This window comes from Acanthopagrus latus, chromosome 11 (assembly GCF_904848185.1).
Source record: "Acanthopagrus latus isolate v.2019 chromosome 11, fAcaLat1.1, whole genome shotgun sequence".
Lineage (NCBI taxonomy): Eukaryota > Metazoa > Chordata > Actinopteri > Spariformes > Sparidae > Acanthopagrus > Acanthopagrus latus.
The window spans coordinates 22,694,578-22,721,752 of NC_051049.1; the positions used below are offsets into that span (position 1 = coordinate 22,694,578).

Genomic DNA, 27,175 nt, shown 5'->3' on the forward strand with positions numbered 1-27,175 from the left:
TGATGAAGGAAAAAATATGCTCCAGAGACATCTCACTACAGGGAGAGCTGCTCCACGAAAACACGGCCAGGCAAATAACTCACCCCTCCTCCCTCCCTCCTATCACTTCCATACAGTTGACCAATAGAAAGAAAGAGAGCGAGAGAGAGAGAGATACAGAGAGAGAGATGACTGTAGGTAATAGAACGACAGCTCTAGTTATGTCCAGAGCGATCAGTGGGCTGACTGAATATGTCTCCAAACATTTCTCACACAATATCCAGCTTGGTGTAAACGGCAACACAGCAAACACACCGAGCTGCACTAGAGGTGGTCCCTGTCATTTCCTGAACCTAAATGACTGTGGCGTAATTCCGGACTCTAATCTGCTTAATCATAGATGCTGCTGATGAGACAAGGGGCGTGTGATTAATCTTCAACTATTACACAGCTTAACAAGATGTTTTCTTCCCGGTCAGCACGGCGGAGAGGTGGTCGTCTGGCAACAGCTGTCTGTAGATAGTGTTTGCAGGCTACCACATGACATTTAGGAAGTTGATATAAGGTCAACAAAAACAAAATTCAGTGTGTTTCTCACTGGAACATGCTGCATTTAATTTCTTACAAAACATTTGCAAAAGTTTGTTTGCAGGGAGCAGGGCCAGGCCTGGATGCCAATTTGCCACAGTGGCCAAACTGTGTAATTACAACATCGTGTGATCCACACTGGTCCAAAAACAGTTTTCCCACAGGCTAACACTGGTAAAAAAAAAGGGGGGGGAAATGGAATGACTTATTTCATTAACATGTGGCTCGATAAACAAAGCCAAGAAGAGACGCACCATTAGATTATTTTCTTCCCATTCAAGTTATCAGAGGCCTGAACCAGAAGTTAGCTAGTGTGCATGCTCTGTCGGACATACAATGTGGAAACTACGCAGAAGATCTGATAATGTTACACCCGGGGAATCAAACCTTTTAGGGTTCATGCACCACTGAGCAGCTCTCATGGGAACAGACAGGGCCTGTATGTCCTGTATAGATCCATGTTTTGAATCCTGCCTTGTTTACATCCATGTTTGCTAGATTATACTCTTCGTCTTCCTTGTTTCTGTAAGGGTTACTGCCACCAACGGTCAATCAGTGGAACAGAGTATGCAAGTTCATCCTTGTTCGTGTGCATCAAACAAACAAAACAGGGTCTTATTTGTCAAAAACACTGCTCCATAGGACTACTAGTGGTTCCTGTTGCAACTTCTCAGTGGTAGAACAAACTTCTGACCAATGTCAGTACAGCTAAATCACTCGCCATCTTCCACAAACGTCTGAAGACCCAGACATAGACTTCACCTCGACCCTGCATGACTCCCCCCAGGATCCTGGTCATTTTATACCAGCTAAATTGAAGTCGGCGTTTTTTGGCTTAATGCGCCACAAAGCATCTTACACAGGAATGAACAGAGCTCCACTTGCGATGGTGTATCCAGATTTTCCTTGTCACATCTCCAGAGTTAGACTTAGCTTCCTTGGAGACCAATAAAAAATAGCTAACTGCTAACTTGCTAGCATTATGTGATATAAGCAAAAATCAGGTCATACAGTCAACATAATCAATGTGTCCTTCAGTCTTGATGCCTCAGTGATGGATTTAAACCATCTTATATGACAATATCAAAGATTATTTTAGCGGTTTGTTTATTTACTTTGTACTGTCAAAGGTCCAGCTGTGTTTGTCTAAATGATATTGTGCAAATCCACTATTCTTAAGTCTATGTCCTCTTTTTCTCATATGCTTTTTCTCAGCGTGATGTTGTATCTATTTCTCTGCATATCTGAGTGAATGTGCTTGCCTGTCTGTCTGTAGGCTGGTCCCTGTGCCTCTGTGTCTGTGGCCAGATGGATGTGGGAGTGTGCAGACTGGTGAGCCAGTTACAGTGACAAACCTCACTAATACCGACACCAGGGGAGGCTCTGATACAGCCTCCACCAGGTAACTACAGCAGCAGAGAGCCGAGCCTCTCTTCACAGAAAGAGAGGGGGACATCAACAGAACAGAGAGCTCTTGGCTTTGCCACAAAGATCAATGGTTCGTTTGAATGTGTCTCCCTCCTTCTGGAGTGCCAACCTTTACCCCTCAGTATCTGGCGGTGTGTGTGAATGGGACACACAGAGACAGGCACAAGCACACACACATGAAAGAGAGCATCCGTAAGGCCTGGCAGACCAGACAGACATCTGACACTGGTGCCCATCCCCCCACCCTACCAGTCACCAACGCCAATCCCCTGCTTCCCTCACTGACCCCTCCACCCTCCTCATCCAGCTTCTTTTGTTTCACACAAGTGTTCATCCCTGGAGGCTGGATGATTCCACGGAGCACCACAGTGAGTTAAACACACACTCCACAGACTTTAAACTGACTTTAAACACCTAAATTAACATATATACAAATAATACATAAATAATTGGTGTCTGAAATTACAGTCCTTATTGAACGCTATCAGCCTCTCGGACAAAAACACGACGTTCTTTCACAAGATATAGCAACCCTTTTTGATTATATCGAAAACCTCCCATTGAATCAAACGATCAAATGATCAAATGATTTACGCCACTGTGTTAAATCCATTCCCAACTGATGGTGCAGCATCTACGTAGGTGCTTGCACTCCGCCGTAGCTATATCTTATCCTCACATGCATCTCCCCTGAAATGTAAATGCACAGTTGCAGCAACCTGTACCACAGCTGTGATTGGTCCACTCAGAGGCATCACATTTTCCCACTTCTCCCCTGGTGCTTAGCAGCAATGCTAATAACAGGGATTGTGACCTGTAGTTTCCCCAGTAAACAAAACACCCTCTTCAGCTGTTGCAGTCACTCCTGACCAACTGGCTCCATCCATCCATAAATCCATCCATAAATACTGCTAAAAAAAAAAATAATAATAAAAAATAAAATAATAATGATAATAATAATAAGACGAAGAAGAACTGATAAAAATCACACAAAAAATGAGCTGTGATTATGATGTTTGTTTGATTGATAGTGGTGTCTTGTCACCCTGAGGAGGACAGGCCAAATTTTTGGCATGATACAACAATAAAAATAAACATTATGAGGAGTTACAGTTAAGCAGTAGTTGTTATAAAGGCAGCAGGAATGGTGGCAGTAGCAGTCATAACATTAACTCTCACCATACAACTTTATTCTTCTCCTGCAGCTCTCTTACAGAGGACATAATCAATCTTATCAAGGATAAAGTGTCAGAACAAATGACTTATAATGTCTGAAATCAATATTGCATGTCGAGGATTTGTCATCAGATTAATGATAAACAAGCATAAATTCAGGCATAAGTCTTAAAATCCATCATTCATGGCCAGTTGATTAAACCTCTAGAGATTTATGTGCTTTTGTTGCCGAAAACTGAAGCAGGATGTAGTTTACTGACTAGAGAAGTAAATAGGCTATGAAATGTTATTCACATCTGAAATATATGTCACATGAATGTCTACAGAGATGTCTTTATAAATGAGCCATCTAAAACAAACCCTTAAAGGATCAGTGCACCCTAAAATTAAAATTCAGTCATTATCTACAGCCCCATGCTGATGGACAGTAGGGTTAAGTTATGAAGTCTATTTAGTATTAATGAGGCTTTACAGTAAAACGGCATTGCAGCATTCCCCCAAACAACTGAAGCAAATGGGGACTTGTTTTAAAATGTAAAAAAAAAAAAAAAAAGAATAAAAACAATGAACACCTAAAAGAGCATGAAATGGCTCCATAGAGCTTGTGTGGCATTATCCAAGGCCTGATGATGTGCAGTCAGGCCTGACCTGACCTGAAACCAGGCTTTTCCTCAGCATAGGGGTTAGTCGATAATGACTGGATTTTTTGTCTCATTTCATAAAACGTACAGCTTAATACGTCTTATTAGTTTACTGACGTTAAACTTTGTTTGTTTGCAGTCTAATAAAGAACATTATTATTTCTACAGAATTTCTCTGTTTTGTCCAACTCTACACAAAGTTCAGATTATTATGTCATGTTAGTGGACTTAAAGTATAAATATGTTTATTTACTGTCAAATAAAGTAAATAATTTATAGTTTTTATCATATTCGATGCAAAATTTAGCTTACTATGTCTTATTAATTTACCTTGGATAAAACTGTATTAGTTTACTTTCTCATAAAGAATACATTATTGCTAAAAATTCTACTTTATTCATCTTATCAGTGTACTTACTTTATGACTGTTTTTTTTATACTGTTAAACAAAGAACATGTTACTTTTAGTGTTGATCCAATTTAATGTCATATTCGTCTTGTTATGTGTTATTGGTCTAATAGTGTTAAAACAGAATAGCATAATTGCGTTAATTTATTGTCTAATAAAGAACATATTTTTTCTAGATTTTTTTTCTAATTTGATACAAAGTTAAAACTTAATTCCTATCATTAGTGTACTCAGTTGATAACTGTGATTGTTTACTGTTTAATAATAAACATGCTATTTCTTTTTTTTTTTTGTCTCATTTAATGTAATGTTCCCCTCTTTATGTGTCCTTAGTGGACTTAAGGTATAATTGTGATGGTTTATTGTCCAATAAAGAGTATGATATTTCACATTTGTATCAAATTTTATACAAAATTCGGCTTACTGCGTGTTATTAGTGCACTTAAGATGCAACTGTGTTTGTTAATGACAAAGAGCAGACTATTTCTGGCTTTTGACTAACTTCAGCTTGTTACCTTTTATTAGCGGACAGCTGTGTTTGTTTGTCGTCAAATTTGATGCAAAGTAAGGCTAAAACTTCTCATTAGTGTGCTTAGGATACAACTGAGTTTGTTTACGGTGAAATAAAGAGCATAATGTTCGCAGCAGTTGTCCTAATATCACACATAGTAAGACTCACACGTCTCATTAGTGTACTCCAGAATAAAGTGGGGCCAGTTCCTCAGATATGAAGGTGTACAGGACCGGCCAGCACCTCACACATTACTTGACACGAGCCAATCCGCTGTGCGTGAAGCAGACCCAGTGTGGTCGTCGAGGTGCGGTCTGGAGCCGCGGTGAGCCCTGGACGGGACTCCTGGAGGTGCGCAGCCTCATCATACTTCCACTGCTGTTAGCCATTGTGTTACAGGCCACGTTACTCGTGTCTCTGAAGTCGTCGCATCTCCCTCAAGCTCTCGCCGCGTCAACCTACAACCTCCACCCGAGCAGCCGGAGGCGGAGAGGAGTCTTACCTGAGCTGTCCATGGTGCTGCAGTCCTCCTCTCGCAGCGGGCCTGCCTTCGGTCCGAGCGTGGCCGCTATGGAGCCTGCGAGTGTGCTGCCGCCGCTGCCGCCGCCGCCGCTGCTCCCTCTGCCGACACTGAAGCTGCTGTCTCCTCCGCTATCGACCAACTGCAAAGATTCATAGCCATCGTAACTGGTCTTTTTCTTGTAGGCCCCCAGCAAGCTCATTACACACCAAAAAAAGAAGGAATTAAAGACAAAAGGATCCCCAAAAGACGTAGTAGGCTACGCCGCGCCACCACCGCCACAGCCACCGCCGCCGCTAGTGCTGCTGCTGCTGCTGCTGCTGCTGCTGCTGCCGCTAGTCCTGCTCCCACTGCTGGGTGCACCACATGTCCGAGGAGGAGAGGACGACCGGTCTCCTCTGCTTTCTGCTGAAGGAGATATTCTGCCGAGAGGTCTTTCTCTCTCCCTCTCTCTCTTGCTCTCTCTCTCCCTCCCTCTGTGTTTCTATCGCCTCCTCTTTTCTCAGCAGCACCGCATTTTACTACGACGCTGCTGCTGCTGCTACTGCTGCTGCTGCTGTCGCTGTGGTCCTGACTGAGTCCAGCACACAGCCCCGGAGGTGATGTTAGTGCTGCATCTATTATTCACATACTGTAATCTGTACTGTGAGTGCGCCTATACGACTACGTCTCCCTAAAGCTGGACAGCTCCCTGTCAAAGCTACAAAAATAATAGTAGTCCAACAGAAGTATTTTCATGCATGTGTATTATTTGTTTGCATATTAATAATGTGTTTTCTGTATCTTTGTGACGTGTTAACATCACTTAAGTGAAGGCTCTCAAATAAAACCACCTGGTTTTCTGAGTCTTGTTATTGTGTATGGATACATTACAAATGTAACAGTAAACTCAGTATATTAAGCACCACTGGCATATTTAAATTAGTGGTGGAATGTACCTAAGTACTTTTACTTGAATATAGTTTTAAAGCACTGATTTGTTATTGCTGCATCTGTTCACATACTGACGTTTTTGTAAAGTATTCTTATGCATTCATACTGTTAATTATCTGTTTTCTGGAACTTTGTGATACTTAACGTTATTTAAAGGTGCACTGTGTAGTTCTGGGGAAGAAATTTTAGTCAGAAGAGAAAGATCTTCATTGACTGATTTGTATTTTTCTACGCCTAAACAAACAAAATATGAATCTGTACATGTACACACAAACTGACCTTCAAGGACAGATCAAGCCACCCACAGTACATAACATAATCAAATTTAGCTCCATCTGCATGTATTATAACCCAATACAGTCACATAATATATGGTTCTGAAAAGGGACATTCTGCATTATGAGTACTTTACCTTGGGTACTTTAAGTCAACAACAGTAATAAGGCCTCGTCTACCTCTGACTATATTCCTGTAGTAAATCATGGGAATATCACAGTGATGCCAATATGAACACGCCTCAAAATAGTACCAACACGCACACATTAAGATCTGCACATCATAGAAATGATAGATTTCTTTAGTTTTGACACCCTGAATCTCACATGTGACGCTCACATTCCCATGGGTAAAATGAGTCGGCTCCCAGTGTTGTGAATAATGTCACAGTTCCTATTTTGTTTTGGAGTTCCACTTTAAAGGCAATTTTTTAAAGATGTCTGTGGGCTGCTAGTTAAGTATGATCGTCCTATGAAGAGGCGGCGGCTGGCAATTTTTCCACCCTGCATCTTATTAGTTCTTTTCAGTGAATATATCCTGTGTTAATTAAAACTTTTGCTGGATTAAATAGGCTTTACAAATATTTTCATTACCAGTAGATTACTTTCTTTATTAATCGTTATGGTTAATGGTTATAAAATGCCAAATAACTGCAAATATCAATCAAGAAAAAAGTTACCGCTGCACTTTAATGCAAAACGGACGCATCACTGATGTGTGATGGAGTCTGCTGTGACCAGAACACTGCCTGGTGGTTGTGGCTTAAAGAGTTCTAAAAAGTAAAATTTGCAGCATCATCCGTTACAAATGTCCTCAGGGAGGAAGGGTAGAGAGATAAAAGAAACTTTGAGTTCATTTAATAAACCTCGGCTGCTATGACCTGCTTTCTTGGGTATAAATAAGGAGCTTATTATGAGTTTGACCCATAATAGAGCAAATTTCTTGCACTAAAAATTAATGGGACCCCTGGCCTCATAAAAGACTGAAATGAGAGGAGTCTTGCAGTCAGGATTGCAAGACAACAGCACCATGCGTTGTCAGAAAAAGGAAACTCACTCTACATCACAGGGAGTTTCTCAGCCTGAACAGCATGAATATTAATAAGCTTTTTGTAATATAATTAAAATCCAACAGATATTTTAATTCTGGTTCCAGTTTGGTAATTTTAGCAGCAGTTTTTGGGCAATGACCCTGGATCCATCCAGGACAAAACAGTGACCACTGATGGCATACTTCCTTCCTTGGCCTTGTCCCCTGGCAACGGAAACCCTGCATGGTTCTGAAAAGAGGACATGAGCCTGGGAAACTCTTTTAGGAGAGCAGACGGGAGCTCAAAGCCCAGCGGGAACGGAATGTCCAAAAGAGAGGAACGACACCCCCGCCATAACCGGACGCAGAGCGCTGCCGCTCCGTTGTAACAACGGAGCTTCCTGTCTTGTTCCTGACCGTGCCGCCCATTATTTGCCCCTTGATGCCCCTCTGAGCGTGACTGTTCAGGATACAGCAGGTGCACCATCAAGGAAGGACATCATCAAAGGTTCACACAGGAAGACACGACGAGCTTGAACCCAATCAAATATTTAAATAGAGCATCTTTAAAGGATGAATCCAACAAAAAAATGAAAATTCAGCTCGAGCTCACATGCCTGCAGTGGCACACTCAGGATGTTCGAGGGGCAGGGGCGACAAAAATACAGAAAGGCACCAGCTGTATGTGGTGGGGCACCCTAGAAGGCACTTTATCATATTTGAACTACCCCCCCCGACCGGGTCCACCAGGGTGCACCCTCTTCAGACAAGGAGCATGGTAACACTTTTAGCTCAGCAGCTACTGTGAAGATTTCATCTGATACAACAAGTCTTTTTAAAAATAATTCAGAATTTTCAGGCCTTTCAGAGACTTGGGGTAGCTGTATGGAGCCATTTTATTTTGAAGCTCCACAAATGTATTATGAACTCTAAAATTTCACACAGCTTTCCAGTGGCAGCGGGGAGAGTAGATAATGACTCAACTGAACTATTTTGTTAACAAATTAATCATTTCAGCCACTGCTACAGCTACACTGCCAAATATTCACATACACTGACAGTCCCACACGCTGATGTTGGTCTGCCAGGTTGAGACTTGATCCCAAGAGTCCTGTGATCGGCCACTGGAGCGCTGAGATCACGTGAACAAATGATTAGTCAGTTTACTGCAAACTATTATTTCCAGCAGAAATATCAAACACTTGCTGTTTCTGCCCTCTAAAATGTGAAGATGTGCTGCTTTTATTTGTCTTGTATGACAGTAAACTGAATACCTTTGGTTTCTGGACTGTTAGTTAGACAAAACAAACAACGTAACTCTGTCACATTGACCTGCAGAGTTACATTTTTCATTGTTTGTAAAGACGTTTTAATGACGAAGTGATGAACTGAACAATTAGGAATATAAACAGCAAATTAAGCTGCCAATAAACAAAATATTTTACTTGAACTTATCGTTATCAAGTTAATATTGATTGCACAGTGTCTTGGCTAGAGAACAGCAATCACCATCAGTGTTTCGATTGGTTCCCTGAATCTCACGGTCACTGTGCAACTCTGTCTGCACAGCATGAATTCTCGTGGGATAATAAAGGCTGACTGGCGATCTTGGCATGTTTACACCTGAATCAATAATGAAAATCATTGTTAGTCGCAGCGCTGAAAGAAATTACTTAGAAAATGTCGTTTTCCAACATGCATAACACTGCAGACTATACATGAAAAAGCTCATAGGATAATATATCGAGGCCAACGTCAGACGTCTGATATTAGAAGGATTTCCCGGCATTGTGTCACAGTTTCACCTTAACGCCATTGCATAATATGTACAGCTGGCTCACAACAAATGTAAAGGCACATAATAAAGCTAGTGTACCACTTGGCTGTAATGTTATCAGAGACATTTGATTGGCAGGTTTTGGCAGCCTAAGAGGAGACTTTAAGATGACTTTTGAGGCTTTCCTTTCTATCCCTCTTATGATAATTCCTGGAAGTCTTTAAATGCAATCCAAAGTGCCATTTTTACAGTTTTATGGCACTACTGTAACCTGACACTGACTGTCTTTGCAGAAGCTGTATCCCTACATCCACTGTTTTTTTTTTGTTTTTTTTTTTTACCACCGTTCTTAAGGATAGACTGAGGATTAATGATTATCCTCATAATGGTTTAAGCAGAATCCAGGAATCTGCTGGATCAGCTGAAGGGCTCGCTTCACGACACAGGCGGTGGACTTGAATCTGTGAGACTTTAGATCCTGTAATCCAAGGATTCTTGTTCTCTGTGGTAAAAGCTGAAACATCACAGAAACACATTGGCTGCCATGTGTCTGCATAGAAAAACGATGGCATCCATGTTGTCCTGGTTTGTTTCCTCCTCTGAGGCTGGCAGGTGGCCCGCTTCAGTGACTGAGAACCATCCACTCTGTGCTGGTGAAGTGGCGAGCACGACCCAGATTCTCTGCCTGTTTACTGCCTTCTACCCCCCGTGCACCTGCACGTTTAAATGCACCATAAACCAAGGCATTACAAATAGAATAATCTTTTCATTCGGAAGTAAAAAAAAGTTCTGCACACAGTGAAATCATAAGATACAATTATAGTTCTAATCCTGTGCTGAGTGACTGCTCTTGTACAGGATGTTTTAAGTATGCATGGATGTTTTTATTGATTCTTTTTTTTTTTTTTCATTTCTTTTTATGTGGAGCACTTTGAACAGCTTTTGCACATGTACGTTAGTTTGTGTATTTGTATGTGTGGATCTATGTGTACATACAGAAAGCATGGATGTCTTTATTTTAAAGCACTATTTTCTGGCTTATTATTTTTTTAAATGTGCTATTTGTAAGAAAAGTAGATTTCTGTGTCTCATTCCCAACACAACAAATAATGACACTTTGGGATGGCGACAGAACTGTCCTACAATCCAAGAGAGTTGGGAATGACAGTGAGTTGGGAAAATCAACTTCTCTCACAAATTGCACTGTTAATGTTTCATTTATATTTTGTGACATCCTAAAAATCTGTCAAAAAATATGTTGAGAGTATGTTTATATTTAAATCTTTCTTTTCTTTCTTCCTGTAAAACACTGATGAGTCATCTTGAACTCGGGCGGTTTTAGAAATGTATCCAGTCAAATATGATCTGGGGCGACTGGCTGCCTCTGCCCATCATAAACCAGAAGGCCAGTGGAAAGTAACTGAGTAGATCTGCTCAGGTGCAGTTCTGCTACTTTGTCATTCTATTCCATTATAAATCAGAAGCAGATACTACTTTTTACTCCACTACCTGTAATTGATAACTTTAGTTACTTGTTACTTTGCAGATTCAGGTTACAACATCAGAGAGCATGTTATCTATTTGGTATTAATTTTGCAAAAAACATTGGTTACAGTGCCCAAGGCTGTGGTCAGGGTCTAACCTATTTTTTGCATGATTAAAAGTAAAGGTATCGTGTTTAAATAATAGTGTGGTAAAGGTGTACTCATCCAGCGTAATCTGCAAAGTAACTAGTAAATGTCAAATAAATGTAGTGGAGTAATTAGCAGAAAATGAAAATACTCAAATTAAGTGAAATTACTTCAAAATTGAACTTGAGTAAATATACACAGTAATTCCATCACTGAAATCCTGTGTAGATGTTTAAAACTGCGATTTTTAAACCACCTTCTGCTCACATTAATATTTTTGTTTTCATCTTAATCTGTCAAGTAACCAGTAACTAAGGTCATCAGGTAATTGCAGTGCAGTAAGAAGTACAATATAGTTCAGTGCTTGAGTAAATGTACTTAGTTACAGACCATCACTGCAGATAAGGCAGGTGTGTGGCTGACAGTCAACAGTGCAGCAGCTCCAAAACATGGACGGTTAACTAAACCCCGCCCACACCAGACATACCTTACATTACGGAAACAAACAGCCCTGACTTCCGTCTAACTGCACCTTTAATTCATATGCCTGTGTGAGATTTTACTGCAGAGCAGCCTGATGCAGCAGTATAGCTGTCACAAGCTGAAGATGACGACCACCACATGAAACCACCACAAGCTGTTTAACTGCTCACGTGACGTGCGTGACATGCGTGACGCGAGCGGTGAAGTGACGATCCCTATTGGATGAAGCCAGAGAGGAGCTCTGCTCTGAGCCTTTGCATGATGAAGATGGTGATTCTGATAAAACTGACGATGAAGACAAAAATACACATCGGTCACATCCCGGTGTCATATTTACAATAAAACCTGGGAGCTTGACGGGGGGAAAAAAACCTGCTGCGTCTATTTTCGGACAGAGTGCTGTGCGCCTTTAACTGGTGTCCTGAGATGCCGTCAAGGAAATAATCAGCTGACAGTGATATTCAGCTGAAGTGGCCACCGTTCTACTGCCGCTTCAATCTAAACCCGGAGGTGTCATTTGTCACAAGAGTAAAGAAACAGTCGCGTTTATTCTCAGGACACAGGAGGGGAAAAAATCTGCCATTACTCGTGAAGGGAAAAAAAAAGAAAGAAAAAACGACACCTGCTGAACAAAATAACCCAAATGATGTCATTCATGATGCTCGGGTGCGCATCCAGCCGCACGCAGGCCCCGAGCACACACACAAGTGTGTTAATATTACGAATTATAAAGAATTTGTCTAATGATTTTTCGTATTCCCCCGCTGGAACAGGATGATCACCTCTCTGTCCACCGCGCAGAGACGCACGATGAGGAGGGGGGGAGTGGATTTTCCAGAGGTAGCCTGACATTATGTAATATCCACACACAGATCGCGATGCTCTCAATACGACAGAACAACACGTCGAATGAATTACAGCAAAGTGAGTAGAAGGAGACAAATGCTGCTGGTGTTTTGTGTTGTTTTTTGTTTTGTTTTTTTTACCTGTCGCAGCGGTTTCTAGCATTCTCCTCCCGAGAGCGCCGTCCTGTGCCGCGCTGGAGATGCGCTCTGAAGCCCGGCTCCGCTCTCACACACCGACCTTTGATTTGTCATTCGCTGACAGTCAAAGGTCAAAGCCCTAAACGTCCCGTGAGAGTCTTTCCTGCGAGGATTCCCCCCCGGTTGGCTAACCTGTCTGTGAATTTTACCAGCTCCAGCTACGGCACCATCATATAATCACATTTTGGCATACATGAGCAACAAACACGGTCCCGCGATGGCGATCCGTAGATGTGTAAAAGATGTGGGTGAGTCTGAACGTGACCACCACAGAGAGTCGATGTTTGTGGATCTGTGGAGAGGAAACTGCGCCGCTCAGCGCATCCTGCTGTCAGTGAGACCAGCGGGTAAAACCTGGGACGGATTCCGGAAACAGGCAGAGGGTGGATTTTGCTGCAGAAAAATCTCTTTACTCACCAAAAAAAAAAAAAGAAAGAAAAAAAGAAAAACAAAAGAAAGAGGGAGAGAGAGGGAGAGAGAGAGAGAGAGAGAGAAATCAACATTGGCGTTGTATTTATTTTTATTTATCATATTTAATAATGCCTGTAGTGGTCATTTGTCAGATGGAAATCTAAATCAAACTTTAAAATGCAAATCAAAGAGCCTCTGCTGCACCGTGGGCTTGAGTTGTATGCAGGAAAGATAAGTATAATAGTAGTAATATTACTTTGGTAAAATTACAATAATTAAAAAACTGGAGTGAAAGTCTTGAAGTAAGCTCTCTGATAATTGGTTACTAGGGTTAAAAGCAACGAGGGAATGTGACCAAGACAAGTAAACCTGTATGACTGTGTTATCTCTGGCACAGATTGTGGAATGAAATCTGGTTATGAAAAAATAAAAAGGTGCATTGTGGTCCTACACCTGTTATGCTACCTCAGTAACCTCAGGTGCCCAGTGTTGCACAAATCCCCAAACAAAACAAAACATTAACAAGACAAAACTAAACAAGAACATGATTAAACTGAACAAATAACCACCAGAAGAAAATGCTACCAAACTCTAAATAATCCAACCATCTGGAATAATCATAAACAAAAAATGAATGTTATCTTGAGCAAAAAATAATAACTAAAAACTACCAATAAATAAATAGCTCCAGTATCAGTACCGCACTAAGTGACATTTATTTCAAGTTTTAAGATTCAAGATATTTATTGTCACTCCTGTTGTACACTTGCATGCAAATCTTTTGCATCAAAACTCTGTTACAGAAATGCTAAATAGTAATTAGTACATAAAATGTGTACAACAATAGTAACAATGATGTTAGTAATGATACAATAATGAACAGAGAAAAACAAAAACAGAGTATGTAGAATAAATACATGGACAACAGCAGGGATAAGGTAGATGTGCAATATGGAATGTGGAACAACTTAAAGTATATTCAATGCTCCAGTTAAAACTGAAGGTAATCACAGTATATTCTATTGTACTTAGTTATATTAAAACAGAACAACTTTAAGAACATTTAGTATGATTCAAATGCATCTTTCTGTTGTATCTGAAGTAGTCTTCAATTTCATATCCATTTGTTTCTAGGATACTTTCAGTAGGATATCACTTCATAATGGTAATTTATAATCAGTATGCTCCAAGAGCCACTTTAAATTGCACTTCTTTAAGTACATAACTAATAACATCATGTATACATATATTCAGTATACAGGAAGTAAACTTAATTCAAGTATGTAAGTTCAATGAAATCAAGTCTCGTTCCAAATGCTAAATGCACTAAAAAATACCTTTCAATGTAATTACTTTTCCACCAGTACATGACAAACACACTAACATAGACATGTATGACCAACGTGATGCGTTTAACACACTTTCAAGTAACTGTACCATGTACACTTCACAGTAAAACATTACAGGAACATCTACTTTAAGGTCTGTAGTTATTGTGGAGAATGAATATATTTTCTGAGCGCCACATTCCAACAGTAGAGGTCCCCATAAGAGCAGAGATCATGCAGCGGTTCCACCACACCATCTGTGCTGCTTTTCAGGTTTTAGATGCACGCAGCTGTTTGATATGTATGTGAGAAATACTGTAAACCTGAATCATGTCTCATGCATGCTCAGACTGCAGCCCTGCCACTCCTGTCGCAGGTAGACACAGCAGGTGAGTCAGTAATCCCTGACAGAGGAGCAGGAGATCCGACCAGCGCTCCAGATCTAAGAGGATTAGACAAGAAGAGAGAGAGGAGGAGATAATAGACCAGTTCCTATTTACGCACACGCGTGTGTGTTGGTGTGAAATATCCACCATAGCTGTTGTGTTTAGTGCCAGTCAGCAGCGCACATCCTGCTGCTTCCTGTTTCTCTCACATGATAGCTGCAGGAGCAAAGGAGGGAGGAGCAAAGCCCGTCCATTACTTTCATCTTCGCCGGAAAGCGAGAAAGAAAAGAAACATAGAGACTCTTGATAGATCAGTGGATATGTAGGGAGTTTTAAAGTAAATTTTGTGTTTTTAAAGGGCATTTTTGTACAAGACTAAACTATGGGCTTTATATTCCAGGCTTTACTTCTGTTATGCTGAACTGTGGCTTATAGAAATTGATATAGATGAGTAATGAATATCAAAAGAATCAATGCAGGAATCTGTCCACACTCAAGCCAAGTATATTGATTTAGCTGGTAGCCTCCCACAAACAATGAGGGCAGAAGCATTCAGAAGCAATTCAAGCAGCAACACTAATTAAATCTGCAAAGTAACTAGCAACAAAAGGTACTGAATAAATGTAGCGCTGCTAATCATTTAGGATTCCACAATGGAGTAGAAGTAGCATAAAGTGCTCAAAATTGTACTCAAGCACAGTATTTGAGTAATAGTAGTTCCCACCACCGCCCACAAAATATCATTTGATCTTCAGACACACAGTAACTGTATAATACAGGTGTGTGCATGTAGATCCATTAATCCCACACAAACACAGTAAACACAGTCATAGAAACTAGTTTTATTGTTCGTGGCAACATGTTTGGACAGCACGGTTTAAAAATAGGGAAGAAAGAATCCAATGTGGTGTTACACAACAGCACAACTCAACTCGCGCCACTCCCATTCATTCAGCAACACACACTGAGTATACAGCCAAACTGTGCTCCCCAGCATGAAACTGAGGTGTAAATCGGAGGCAGCTCCTGCAGAGCACATCTCAACTGCATCGGACTTTCAGCTGAGGACACTGCAGACCTTTTGTATAAAACCACATCTTATCCCGCTGTCACTCAAGCAGGAAATAATATTGAGTATCTTTGGTCTACCACTGTCCCAGAGCTCAATCTACATAACACACAACGCCCACTATCCTTCAGTGAGGAAAGCAGAAACTCCACCTGAAAACTCTACAACGCAGTTTTGACCCCATAAAAGCAATTATATATATATATATATATATATATATATATATATATATATATATATATATATATATATATATATATATATATATATATATATATATATATATATATTTTAAAAAGTACATTTTGCAGCTGGTTACTTACGCCCAGTCGATGACTCGGTGTGCATTGCTATTTCGATGCTTCATAATCAATTTCAGGCGATAACCTTTGACTATGAAGATTGAAATCTGAAGAGGCAGCATGGACAGAGCTGGAAAAACAATTAAATTGTTTCTTTTCATTGCACTGTCACTAGTGCGCTTACTGCAAAAGATAAGCTCACATGTTGGGCGGTTTGGTGGAATATACATTTTTCTGGAAGAGGTGACTCTGTTGGGCGTGAAAGTGTGACAAGACCTTTACCAATCACTTAGAATTTTTCTTTTTAAAGTCTAGAACGATAACATTTACACCCATTCACCCTGCAACAGGCACATTTCTTTCACATTAAAAAAAAAACTACTAAAGTTATATCCAGCAAGATTTCTAAAGCTGTACAAACCCTGCAATACACAACATTTTATCATCATCTCTGACTTTTTGATGATTTGAAATCTCAAGGCAACCGTTTATATTTAAAGGAGCAATTTGTGCAACATGGCGAGAATATTTTGGTTTCAAAATTCCCCTGAAAGTTAGCAAACACTATTAGCAGTGTGAAGAAACAACAGTGTTGTCATGATGTCAAAGATGTGACTGAAGTTAGCGTGCTAACCAACTACCCCTGTCACCTCCTGCAGTACTACTTTGTTCCACAAGAGGCGAGTCTCAACTGTGTGATACATGCAATTTGCAGTCGCTACGTTGTTCAAGCTCTCTCAGCTTTCAGTGCGATAGATAAAGTCAAAATAAAATCACAACATGCCAAGAAATGAAATACTCTCACTTCTATCTTCCTTAATTAACAGAAACATACATCTGCACCCCCCCCTTAATTCAAGTTTCTTTCTTCCCGATCTAATACGAGCTCAACAGCCTCATTAACTCATCGTGAAACACTCTTTATTCAAACTCTTCATTAAACACTGTCTGTTTTTCCACAGTCACCTCTGGCATGGTCAAAATAAAGCTTAAGAGTGTATGATGTGGAAATATTCCAGTTCTATATGTAGTTTGTGCTCGCTGATGCCCGGCTTTATCTTGCTCCTCTCTTGCCACATACTTCTCTATGCCTCCTGCCATGACCCGTCGCTCTGATCAGAGTCTCTGTAAATTGCCTCTGTAATGCATCCCCTCACTTTAAACTGACGGACTAAGAGGCTGTGTTTGGACCCGGTTCTGAGTCTAGCTGTGGGAACAACAACTACAGAAATGTTTCCCAACTCAATAACTCGCAAAATTGACGGGGAACTTTTCTCCTTCTTCATCTCCTTCCTGTCGTTGACTGTATGTCAAAGTATGTTTGTTTCAAGTTTGCCATCTGCTGTCAGGCAAAACATTATCAAATTGATTTGATTGAAATTTACTGTTAATAATGATTAGATACATTCTATTCAGGCAATTCAAATTAATACAAAAAACATTTACAATGACAACATTATATAAACTGAAGCCTCAGCACTCTCAACTGTGTCTGACTTTCCTGCTTCCCTGCTGTTGATAGTTAGCTACAGCCAAGGATAGCTAGCAGCGGTTGTCTGTTACTCTGGTGATATAGTGCCGCTTTTATTTCTAGAGCTACCTTTAAATTCTAGCCATATTTTACAAATTGCTCCTTTAATGGAATGTAACAATATTGAATGTGGTCTACATTCTGTGCATTGGTCTTCATCCCAGCCACAGAGCATGCTGAGTATTTCTGGGGCTTTTCTGCACCAGTCACCAGCCTCACCAGGCTCACCTGCATGTTAACTTCTGCAGAATGCATAACATCCTGCAGCATTCAGCACAAAGATAAAGAAGAGAAGTTTAAACAGTGCACATTTTTGTTTTTTGAGTAATTGATGGATAAGTTCTACAAACACTGAGCTGATAAAAAGCCCCGCAGAACAGGCACATACGAATGTAGCAGCTGACTTGTAGGCGTTATACACAGCATATTACATGGGACACACGTTTGCATAACTTTCAGAGACATGAGCCCAAATAATGTCTATAATGCATCTTGAATCTATCAGTTAAGGCTGTGGTGAGATTGAATTTAATAAAATTTGTTTTTTGTTATCATGCTCAGTGATAAACTATAACTCCTCTGTTCATTGTTTCACTCCAAAATGTGTTTATTTACTTTGACAACAATGTGAAATGATTTGCTTTATTATAGAATTAGAATTTAAAGTGCATTCGAATATGTTATGAGAGATTGTTATCATATAGCTGATACTGGAGTGAGACCTTTTCTGCTTTGTTTTTGGTTTAATATATTTTGGAGTGCCTGTGTAAACTCATGATAAGCAAAAATGAATATGAATATTCCTGAAGGACGTGAACATTTCGCTAAGATAAAGCAGAAATCAACACAACAAAGCTTAACGCACGGAAAAAAAAACAAGCTACTGAATCACAAACTTGTTGGACAGTTTTGATCAGTGTCCGTGTCTGTCACTCTAAACCTCACTGTTAATGAGGAAACTGAAAGCTGAGGCCGGCAAGAGGAAACATCAAACCACTTTTCCTGGCAGCATCCTGACATTTCCCGGTGCTTTTTTTTTTCTTTTGGAGGAGTGTCAGGGTGTCCGAGTCTGGAAGGCGTCTGATGGCTGTGTGTGCATCTTTGTGTTGAGGAGGGAGTTGATGTAAGGCCAAATACGGTCCGTCTCTGTGCCGGAAAACGAGTGCAGAATTCCCTGTGACCTAAAGTGAAGAAACAGAGGCATAAAGAAGGAAAGCTGGTTGAAATTAAAAGGGGACGCTACATGTAAAGAGGTTGAAGAAGTCCATTAATATCATTTTTTCCCCTTTTTTTATTAAGTCTACATATGCAAATGGGACATTATCTAATGAAATATGCATTAATTTAAACATTTCTACAACAGAAATCTGAATATGCACAAAAATCCCAAAATGCACCTGTGCATAAAACAATGTTTTCACCTGCAGTGTCTCAGACTGATTGATCACTTGATTCAATGAACGAATGAGGCTAATTAGTCTGTTAATGTTAACCAAATATTCCACTAATGTAGCATTACACTTCAAACTGATGCAGCAGAAACTACAATACCATCTTTTTTGTTTTCTTTTCCATGTCAAAAACTCACAACTACATTACCCACAGTGCAGTCAGAGAGTTGGGTTTGTTATTGCTCGTAGCGAGCAGAGCAGAGATGAGGAGCGAGCTGCAGAGGTCTAGTAAACTGATTTTTTCTCACATATGCATTCTTCAGGATCTGCAAGATCTGTAAAATCATTTTGATGTGATAAATTGGTGGCATTCCCCTTTAAGTACAGCTACCTTCACACAATCTAATCTTTTTAATCTTCTAATCTTTTTATTGCAAGAAGCTACCAAATTCACATGATCTCATTTATGACGTCCATGTTATGTTACTGTTTGTTATCTAGATGGATTTATCTAATCTCAATCCCCTTATATTAACCATACTGTGGCACTGATCAGGTTTTTATATGTTCACAGCAAGAACTGCCACGTTAGCTGCCTGTCGGAAAATCGATGCTAAAATGTGCAGACATGCAAGGGAGGCATTTACTGACTTGTATAAGTCTATGACAGGCTTGGCCACATCTTTGTAGTGTCTCAGTCGGGACATCAGGGCTTCTGGTTTGTCGTCATCGTGTTGAATTAGCGGCTCCCCAGTGATGTCGTCCTTACCCTGAGGAAGGCAACACAAGGTCACATGTGCAGCATCACAACACAGTCCAGCTGGAGTCAGTGCACTGAAATAACCCAAGCACAGAGGATTACTGCACAACACAGTCAAATACAAGTGGCCAAAATGTCCAGCTGCTGCCTGAAACAATTGTTAATGCTAAAAATACAAATCAAGGTACAATCGCGTGATGGTGATGATCATATCTTGGTTTTATGTCTCCTTTTATCACATAAGATGCCCTCCATTTCTTCTTTTTGGGATTCAGTTATAAAGAGAATTGATGCAAAACAGCTGCATTATGTGACTAACCTCCTCCAGTGAGGCCATGTGAGCAGATGCCGATGGTACTCACAGTCAAGTAACAAATAAGTGTTATACTGGAGCGACGGGGTGTTTGCTGTCAGTCAGTAAGAGGTGAGCAATGATACATTTCATTTCTTTGTTAATTATTATTAATCTAAATATTGCTTTGTGACACGACCTAAAAAAACACTGCATTGTAGAATCATTTGAGTCCTATGTGGTTTTTGCATGAACATGGTGAATTGCTGTCTCCCGCTGCATGTTGAACTTGTAAGTGTTCATGTTTACTGTGACAACACCTCCACCTGCAGGCATGGTGGCACCTGCAGGTGTCTCTCCTGGCTACTCTGCTTGTTTATGTGTTGCCAGTGCCGGATCGAGGTTGTCAGATCTTGTTTTATTCTTCCTTATGCCTGTGAGGTGCTTTGTAAACTTGTGTTTGAAGAGTGCTTATAAAAGGGATAATACGTGCTTACTACAAATTTTGGTTCAGAAAGATAACACTACTGAATAGAGGATGAAGTTAGTGTGACAACAAGGACTTTGTAGAGCAAAATAACAAGCAGCAGGAGGAGTGTTGTTGCTGTGCAGGAGGGCGGGGCAGTGATTCAGGAGATTCATCTGGTTGCAATCTCCCGTTCTGACAAACTTCCACCCTCCTGAAGCCAGACATTAAATCCCTACCAGCTACAGAAAGACTCAAATCCTGTTGGGAAGGGAAGTGAAAGAATATCATTTTCCTCCAGAAAATCAATAAAGTGCCACAAAAAATCTATAAAGAGAGAGTGAGACCTTGACTTGAGGTGGGTTGAAGCCCATGTTGTAGACTCTACCGCTGGCTGGATGGATCCAGCGGTCGCTCAGTCTCTCCCTCAGAGTCTCATAGGGGATGTTGAGGCTGATGACAAGGTCGAGCTGACACAAATTGTTCAGGGCTTGGGCCTGCGACAGAGTCCGGGGAAAACCTGGACAACCAGCGGAGGGAGAAATAGGAACGTGTGATGCATCGTGAACCAGGAACAGGTGTTATATAATGATTTGTGAACCTCATTTTTCCCACAAACCACATTTAAACACACAGTATGTCATTTCTGCTGCAAGGGGTCTCTCAACCTAAACACAAGATGCAAGTAGCATGAGATCATGGGAAGCTTTTTGCATGTTATGTGTCACCTACACGATCACCTTCTTCACTCTCTGACTCTCTTCTGGAGGTTGGAAGACAGTTTAACTTTATTTTTTTTTTTTTAAATATTGTTTTTGGCCTTTCCTGGCTTTATTATTGATAGGACAGCTTAAGAGTGTGACAGGAAACAGGGTAAGAGAGGGGGAGTGACACGCAGCACAGGGACCCGGGCCGGGAGTCAATCCCTGGTCCGCTGCAGAGCCTTGGCACATGGGTCGCGCACGCTACCAACCGAGCTAAGCGGTGCCCTGACAGTTGAACTTTCAATAAAATCGCAAATTTCTCTTGAGATACTTTAAGTTTTCAACTTAACAAATACAAAGGGCTAATCACTTTTAGACATTGTAATGCACAAATGTTTCATATCATATCTTTAAACCTTTGATACATGTCCAATTTTCAAGTTATGAGCATTGATGTCAGTCATCATTACACACTGTGCATGAATAATATATATGGATGCATGAAACTTATCAGGCCGATTTAATTATTATTGCCCATTTAAAGGTATCCATGAATTCCACAGCCTAAAAATAGAGCCAATATTATTTTTCCAAATTGATTTTTTTGACTAAATGTACAGCCACCTACTGCTTCAGCGTGTGTAGGCACATCACCTACACACTCTGAAGCGGTAGGTGGCTGTACGTTTAGTAAGTTTTGCAGTCCTCTAAAGAACATAGAGTTTGCTAATATCAGCAACTGACAGCAAGTAAACTTGGACTCAAGCTGTTTCAGTTTGTCAGTCACTGCAGCCGTGACATAACAAGATTATGAACATGTGAATGAACTTGAAAAAAAAACAAACAAACAAAAATAAACAATGCACTCCGTTACATGAACTGAATGAACCTGCAGTTATAACAAGACAAGACAATCTTCAGTCACACTAGCAGCTCTGTGAGGCACTGGCATGTTGAAATTTTATTTTAAAAAGATCTACCTGAGGGGGATCTGAATGTTTGGACCAAATTTCATGTACATAGCTCATCCAATAGTTAATGAATTATTTCACTCAAACCACCAATGTCAGGCTCCTGGTGGCAGGAGAGATAAAGTCAGGGAATTACTAAAGTCATGAGGAGTTATGAACTGGGAATCATCCTTTCCAATGTATTTAGATATTGAGATCTTTACTGGATAAGGGAAAACTTTGACCTGATAATGGCGCTTGATGAAAATGTAGGAGATCATCAACAACAGCAGAAATGATTGTCCTCTGAGGACAACCGGCATCTATCATGGATCTAACGGCAGTGATCAGCATGTTCACTGTTTAGATATTTCACAGAAGATCTCAACCTGATAATGACACGTAATTCACCGCAATTTGCATTGCATATGTGGCTGTTTTTGTTCCTCAGAGCCAGAAGCCTTGTAGCAACTTGCCAATCACAAGGTGGCCGTGCCCTTAGGCGTGCCCTGCTTCACTGTCTATTGTTCTCTACATCGGACCATAACTTACTAAATGAATGTCATGCTGTGTTGTAAAGACTTTAAACTAACAATTGAGAAAAAAGACTCATCAGGAAACTATTTATTGAGGTTAAATATCAAGTGAGAAGAAGAGTCGTTTTCTCATAGGCTTACACACAACCAGATCTTCTTTTGAAACCAGTTATGTCCTCCCCCCACTGGTGATTACAAAGAATACAGGTTTATGACACACTCAGACCTGGAAGTTCACATGACCAACAGTAACGAAAAGCACCGGTATAGTGGTGTTGATAGCTATTCAGTGCCCTGCTCAAGGACACTACAGCATGGTGGGTGTTCCCATGGCAAGCTTGTAGCATTGTTCCTCAAGTTTTAAGTCTTTTGTCTCTAGAAAACCACGAAATTCCCTCTTTTGTTTTTGTCAGTGTCCTTTGGTATACAAACATTCAGGCTCGTCTTCACTTTACTGCTTCCTTAAGTGTTAGAGCGGAAACTGGCAACCACTCTGTATGCTCTTTTGTTAAGAGCTGCTAAATCGCTCCAACCACCAAGAGTATCATGCTGCCCACAAATGAGTGATGTGCGGATGCCAATCAGGGGTTATGAGAAGGATCGAGCAGGAAAAGAGTTCTACCTAGATATTACAGTGTATTTCGGGAGCATTTATGTGTCTGAGCTCAAGAACATGAAGAAAACCATATCAGTCATCACACTGTGCACTCAAATAACTGATGAGTCATGAGATAAACATGACAAATTGAGATGCAAGCACGTGTGTGTGCGTGCGTGCGTGCGTGTGTGTGTCTGTGTGTAACCTCGGCTGACCTCTTCTCTTGCTAACCTTGAATTATTTGTTTAGTGATCCTGTTTCAAGGTTTAAGCATGTCATGTAAGACACCGACCAGTTTGTCGCGTCAATGTTTGGCGTCTCTCTTGGACATAGTGGATAATATTTAACTTGAAAAGAGACATTTCTTATGTCTCTAATGACTCAAACTGAATGTGTTACCAGATAACAAAACACGCAGTCTTGTATTTCATAACTGCAACTCTCACTGTTGAGTTTGTTGCTTGTGTATATATCTTGCAGTTGTATATTCCTCTTTTTCATATCTTCAACTTTTTTTTTTTTTTACACATTTATCATTATCCATTCCTTCTTTTAATTGTCATTCATCTGTTTTGCTATTCCGTTTGTTGCTGTAACAATGCATATTTCCCCATTGTGGAACAAATAAATTATTATCTTCTTATCTTCTCTCACCAAACACTCATCTGAGGCCATTTCTATTTCTAAATAATGCTTTTAGTATTCACGATAACAGGTCAAAAATTGTCAATTGTTATTGATTACATACACAAAGATAACTTTTTTGTGTCTGTGGCTATCAGAGCTGCACCGGAAGACTTAAAGGGTCTTTGGGCATTTGAGGTCCAACCCGTTGGAACCCTGTGCTTCCTTCCTGATTGTACAACACTGTGTTGTTGTTGTTGGCCTGAAGTCTTGCTAAAAAACAAACAAACAAACAAAAGGCTTTCACTTCTTATATTTTTAGGGTAGAAGTGTTTTAGTGTTACTTATTTGAATTAATTCATTAATCTTTTATTTTATCATTTTATCATTTATTTGGTTATTTTCTCCCTTTTTTCCTCATCCTTTGTTCTTTCAGTTATCCCTATTTCATTACTGTCTTCCTGTGTATTAGTCTCAAAATCTATTTTTGTTTGGTCTATATCCCATATTTTATTTTATTGATTGATTGATTAATTGATTGATTAACATTCTAACATTTTACTGAGTTTGTTGTTGGTAACATCACAGAAAGTTGAATCACTTGACAAAATAAAACAAAACAAAAGTAAAATCAGTAAAAACTGAAGATGCATTGACATATACAGTAAATGTATATTACTGTAATATACCTGTAGTATTACTATGATCTCCACCATAAGGAAAGACATATAAGACCTTTGAATAAATTATACTTGCACTAAAGGGAACTTGGTGAATCCTCCAGCAACACTAACAAAACCATTATTCATAAGGGTAAATTGATAGTTAATTAAACTTCAGTTAATAGTAATTTGAATGTTAACAAACAAGGAAATGCTTTACAAACCATTTATTACGTTAATTGTAAAGGTTTATAAACATTAGTTTCATCTTTACAATAAACAGTTGCTTAAAGGAGACATATTACTCTTGTTTTCAAGTTCTTAAATATCATTTTGTGTTACTGCTTCTTAGCCCCTGTCTCTTTAAGCCCCGCCCTCCCAAATACCAAGTCTGCGCTGATTGGTCAGCTCAAACACGCCTGACCCAGCACTGCTAACAACAACAGAGCAGCTGTGCCAAATTAATTCTTAAGTGCCATAAAAGCCGCCTGGCATAAATTATGCAAATGTGTGACATGGCAGCGAAGTGTGATGTCACAAAGTCACAGAATTAAAGGCGGGACTACTGACGAGGAGCTTCTGTTGTTGTGGTTATTTGATCTTTTTAACATTCAAGATATTTTACATGCACAAGAATCGATAAAACACACTGGGGAGAGGAATAAATGAAAAAGCATGACATGTCTCTATCAATGAATAGTTTACAAAGCATTTCATTGTCTGCTAACTATTACTCGCCCGAGTAATAAATAACTAACCCTTTATTTCCCAACAAATTTACCACTTATTAATCATGATTATCAGGAAATCTTTGACGCATGTATTTATCTTCAGTGTTGGTTATGCTAATCCTCTTATATCTAGTCTAAGTTGAGTCACATTCTAGAGCTTGTACAAACCTGCTGTACTGGACTCAGAGTAGTAATTACCCACAGATGTAGGATAATGTGGAGCGGATTTCTCCATTCAATTACTCCTCAGACTCATATAAAGGAGGCATTACAAATGAAACCTTCCAGGCCATGGTTCTGAACATATAGAGGTCTTTCCTCTAACATGAGTCGTTTTTTTTGTTTTTTTTTCTTTTTTGAGGGGGAGGAGGTGGCACCAGGGGTGACCAATCAGATTCGAGGGGTGGCTGGCAGTTCCCACCACTGGCCATTACGCTGCATTATGAAGAACATATTCCCTCTGAGATCAAGACACTGGAGGGGAGGGGCTGTGTAAAGTACCAGTAAAGCACAGACCATGTACAGTATTTTCATACCGTCCAGCAGCCAGCTGTGGCCCATCAGCTGCTCCAGCCTGGGCAGCATCAGTCTGGTCATCACATGGTCCGGCACCAACATGCTTCTTTCTACATAGGTCCTGACCATCACACCTGCCTCTGACACACAGCAGACAGGTAGAGCTAGTCAGTGCATGTATGTTCAAAACGTCAAAAACTCTTCAGTGTACCCAGGAGGAGATTAAAGACAGATCTCTTACTTAATCATTTCAGAAGACACTGGGAACTCTGGTGGTCCTGGTGCAGAGAGTCATGAATGATTTTTTAAATATAAAAACCCTCTCACTTGTTTTTAAAAGCAGAATGAAAAGGAGCTCTTACCCAGCAAGTTCCAACCTCACTAAAAATCTTCCAAGCACACATGTTTTTACTCTCTGCTGTCAACTGCAATTTTATTATCAGTACACATGAAGTTGGCACAGGCTGGGGATTAAATTGATTCCAGTTGGGCAGCAATAATGAGGAAGTTTAAAACACACACACACTCACACATACACAATGGGTGGTTTAAATGTTTGAGAGAGTAATTATGACAAAAAACCTCGATTAAAGGTTATTTTAACTGGAGTAACACTTCTGCAACTTGTGCAAAACTGAAATAAAATAAAGAAGACTCAGATTTCTGTCAAATGAGCTTCGTATAAAGGGCACATATCATGTTTCACTTCCTTATGCAAACTTCCCAGCTTTTTTGGCTGAATTCTTGTGACTTTACCAAAGATATTCCGAGGAAGAAAAACCGGGCAATCGTCAAATTCAGACATTCTTCTCTGCACATTGATTCTTCCTGTTTTTGGCACCGCTGTATTGACATTTGGTCAGATGTTTCCTACCTGTATTCGCCGCCATGCAATCCCGCAGAAAGTGGCCACTGGACAGATACTGCAGGCCGAATCTGTCTGCAATCCTCTTAGATATCGTTCCTTTCCCTGATCCTGGAGGACCCATGATAGCAGCTCGGAATAACTTGGCCATGTCTTCCTCAGCACGCAGGCTCCGACCGTAAAACCTCTGGGATGCACAACAGTTGCTCTTGTTTGTGCGCAAAGAGACTCTCTTTTAATTCAGCTCCCACACAGTCATATGCGATCAAAGAGCCTGGACAGCTTTTAAACTGGTCTCAGGTCTGAGTTTGTCTCTGGAGTCTGCGGGTCTTTACGCAGAGCCCACTCTGCGCTCAGTGGGGCTTTCCTGCTCAATCACTTGGGTCAACTCAGTACGCCTTTCCCGTTTTTTTTTTGTTTTTTTTTTCTCGTTTTTTTTTTCCTCTTTCCTCTCAGCTCTCGTGTTGATACTTTACGCTCGCCTACGTCTTTAAGGACACAGACTTTTTCTCTGCGAATGAATGACGGAGACGCCACAACGCCCTATTTTTCTGCGCACATCATCCAGAAAAAATGCGGATGACGGATTCGCGGACATCTAGCGGGGCAAACTGGTCACTGTAGTTTTT

General features: G+C 40.3%; 2 protein-coding genes across 5 annotated transcripts in view; both read right to left on the reverse strand.

Moving 5' to 3' along the window:
- Positions 1–12,707, reverse strand: part of dnajc6 (DnaJ (Hsp40) homolog, subfamily C, member 6) — a 48,584-nt gene extending 35,877 nt beyond the window's left edge. For 2 of the 3 annotated variants that reach the window (XM_037115718.1, XM_037115719.1), the window contains exon 1: positions 5,235–6,076. In XM_037115718.1, coding sequence (XP_036971613.1) covers positions 5,235–5,454 — 220 coding nt within the window. In that variant the 5' untranslated portion in view covers positions 5,455–6,076. Of the gene's footprint in view, positions 1–5,234; positions 6,077–12,367 lie in introns of those variants that run through there. The other variant, XM_037115721.1, reaches the window with a different exon arrangement.
- A 3,204-nt stretch (positions 12,708–15,911) lies between these two features.
- On the reverse strand, positions 15,912–27,080 carry ak4 (adenylate kinase 4). Of its 2 annotated transcripts, XM_037115359.1 has the most exons (5): positions 26,556–27,058; positions 25,702–25,821; positions 20,708–20,880; positions 19,494–19,612; positions 15,912–18,632 (listed from the first exon to the last, which is right to left on the reverse strand). In XM_037115359.1, exons 1-5 carry the CDS (start codon positions 26,695–26,697, stop codon positions 18,506–18,508), a joined length of 681 nt encoding a protein of 226 aa, XP_036971254.1. In that variant the 5' UTR covers positions 26,698–27,058; the 3' UTR covers positions 15,912–18,505. The 2 variants fall into 2 exon arrangements, with proteins under 2 accessions (XP_036971254.1, XP_036971255.1); XM_037115360.1 differs by lacking the exon at positions 25,702–25,821 and having other exon boundaries at positions 26,556–27,080.
- Positions 27,081–27,175: the final 95 nt, after the last annotated feature.

Excerpts from the sequence above, each read along its gene's own strand:
- ak4 (XM_037115359.1), bottom strand. The coding sequence starts at position 26,697 with ATGGCCAAGTTATTCCGAGCTGCTATCATGGGTCCTCCAGGATCAGGG. Across the intron at positions 20,881-25,701 it reads CCACAGCTGGCTGCTGGACG|GTTTTCCCCGGACTCTGTCG; the intron begins GTATGAAAATAC and ends CTGGTTGTCCAG. Across the intron at positions 18,633-19,493 it reads CCTGTCATAGACTTATACAA|GTCACAGGGAATTCTGCACT; the intron begins GTCAGTAAATGC and ends TCTTCACTTTAG.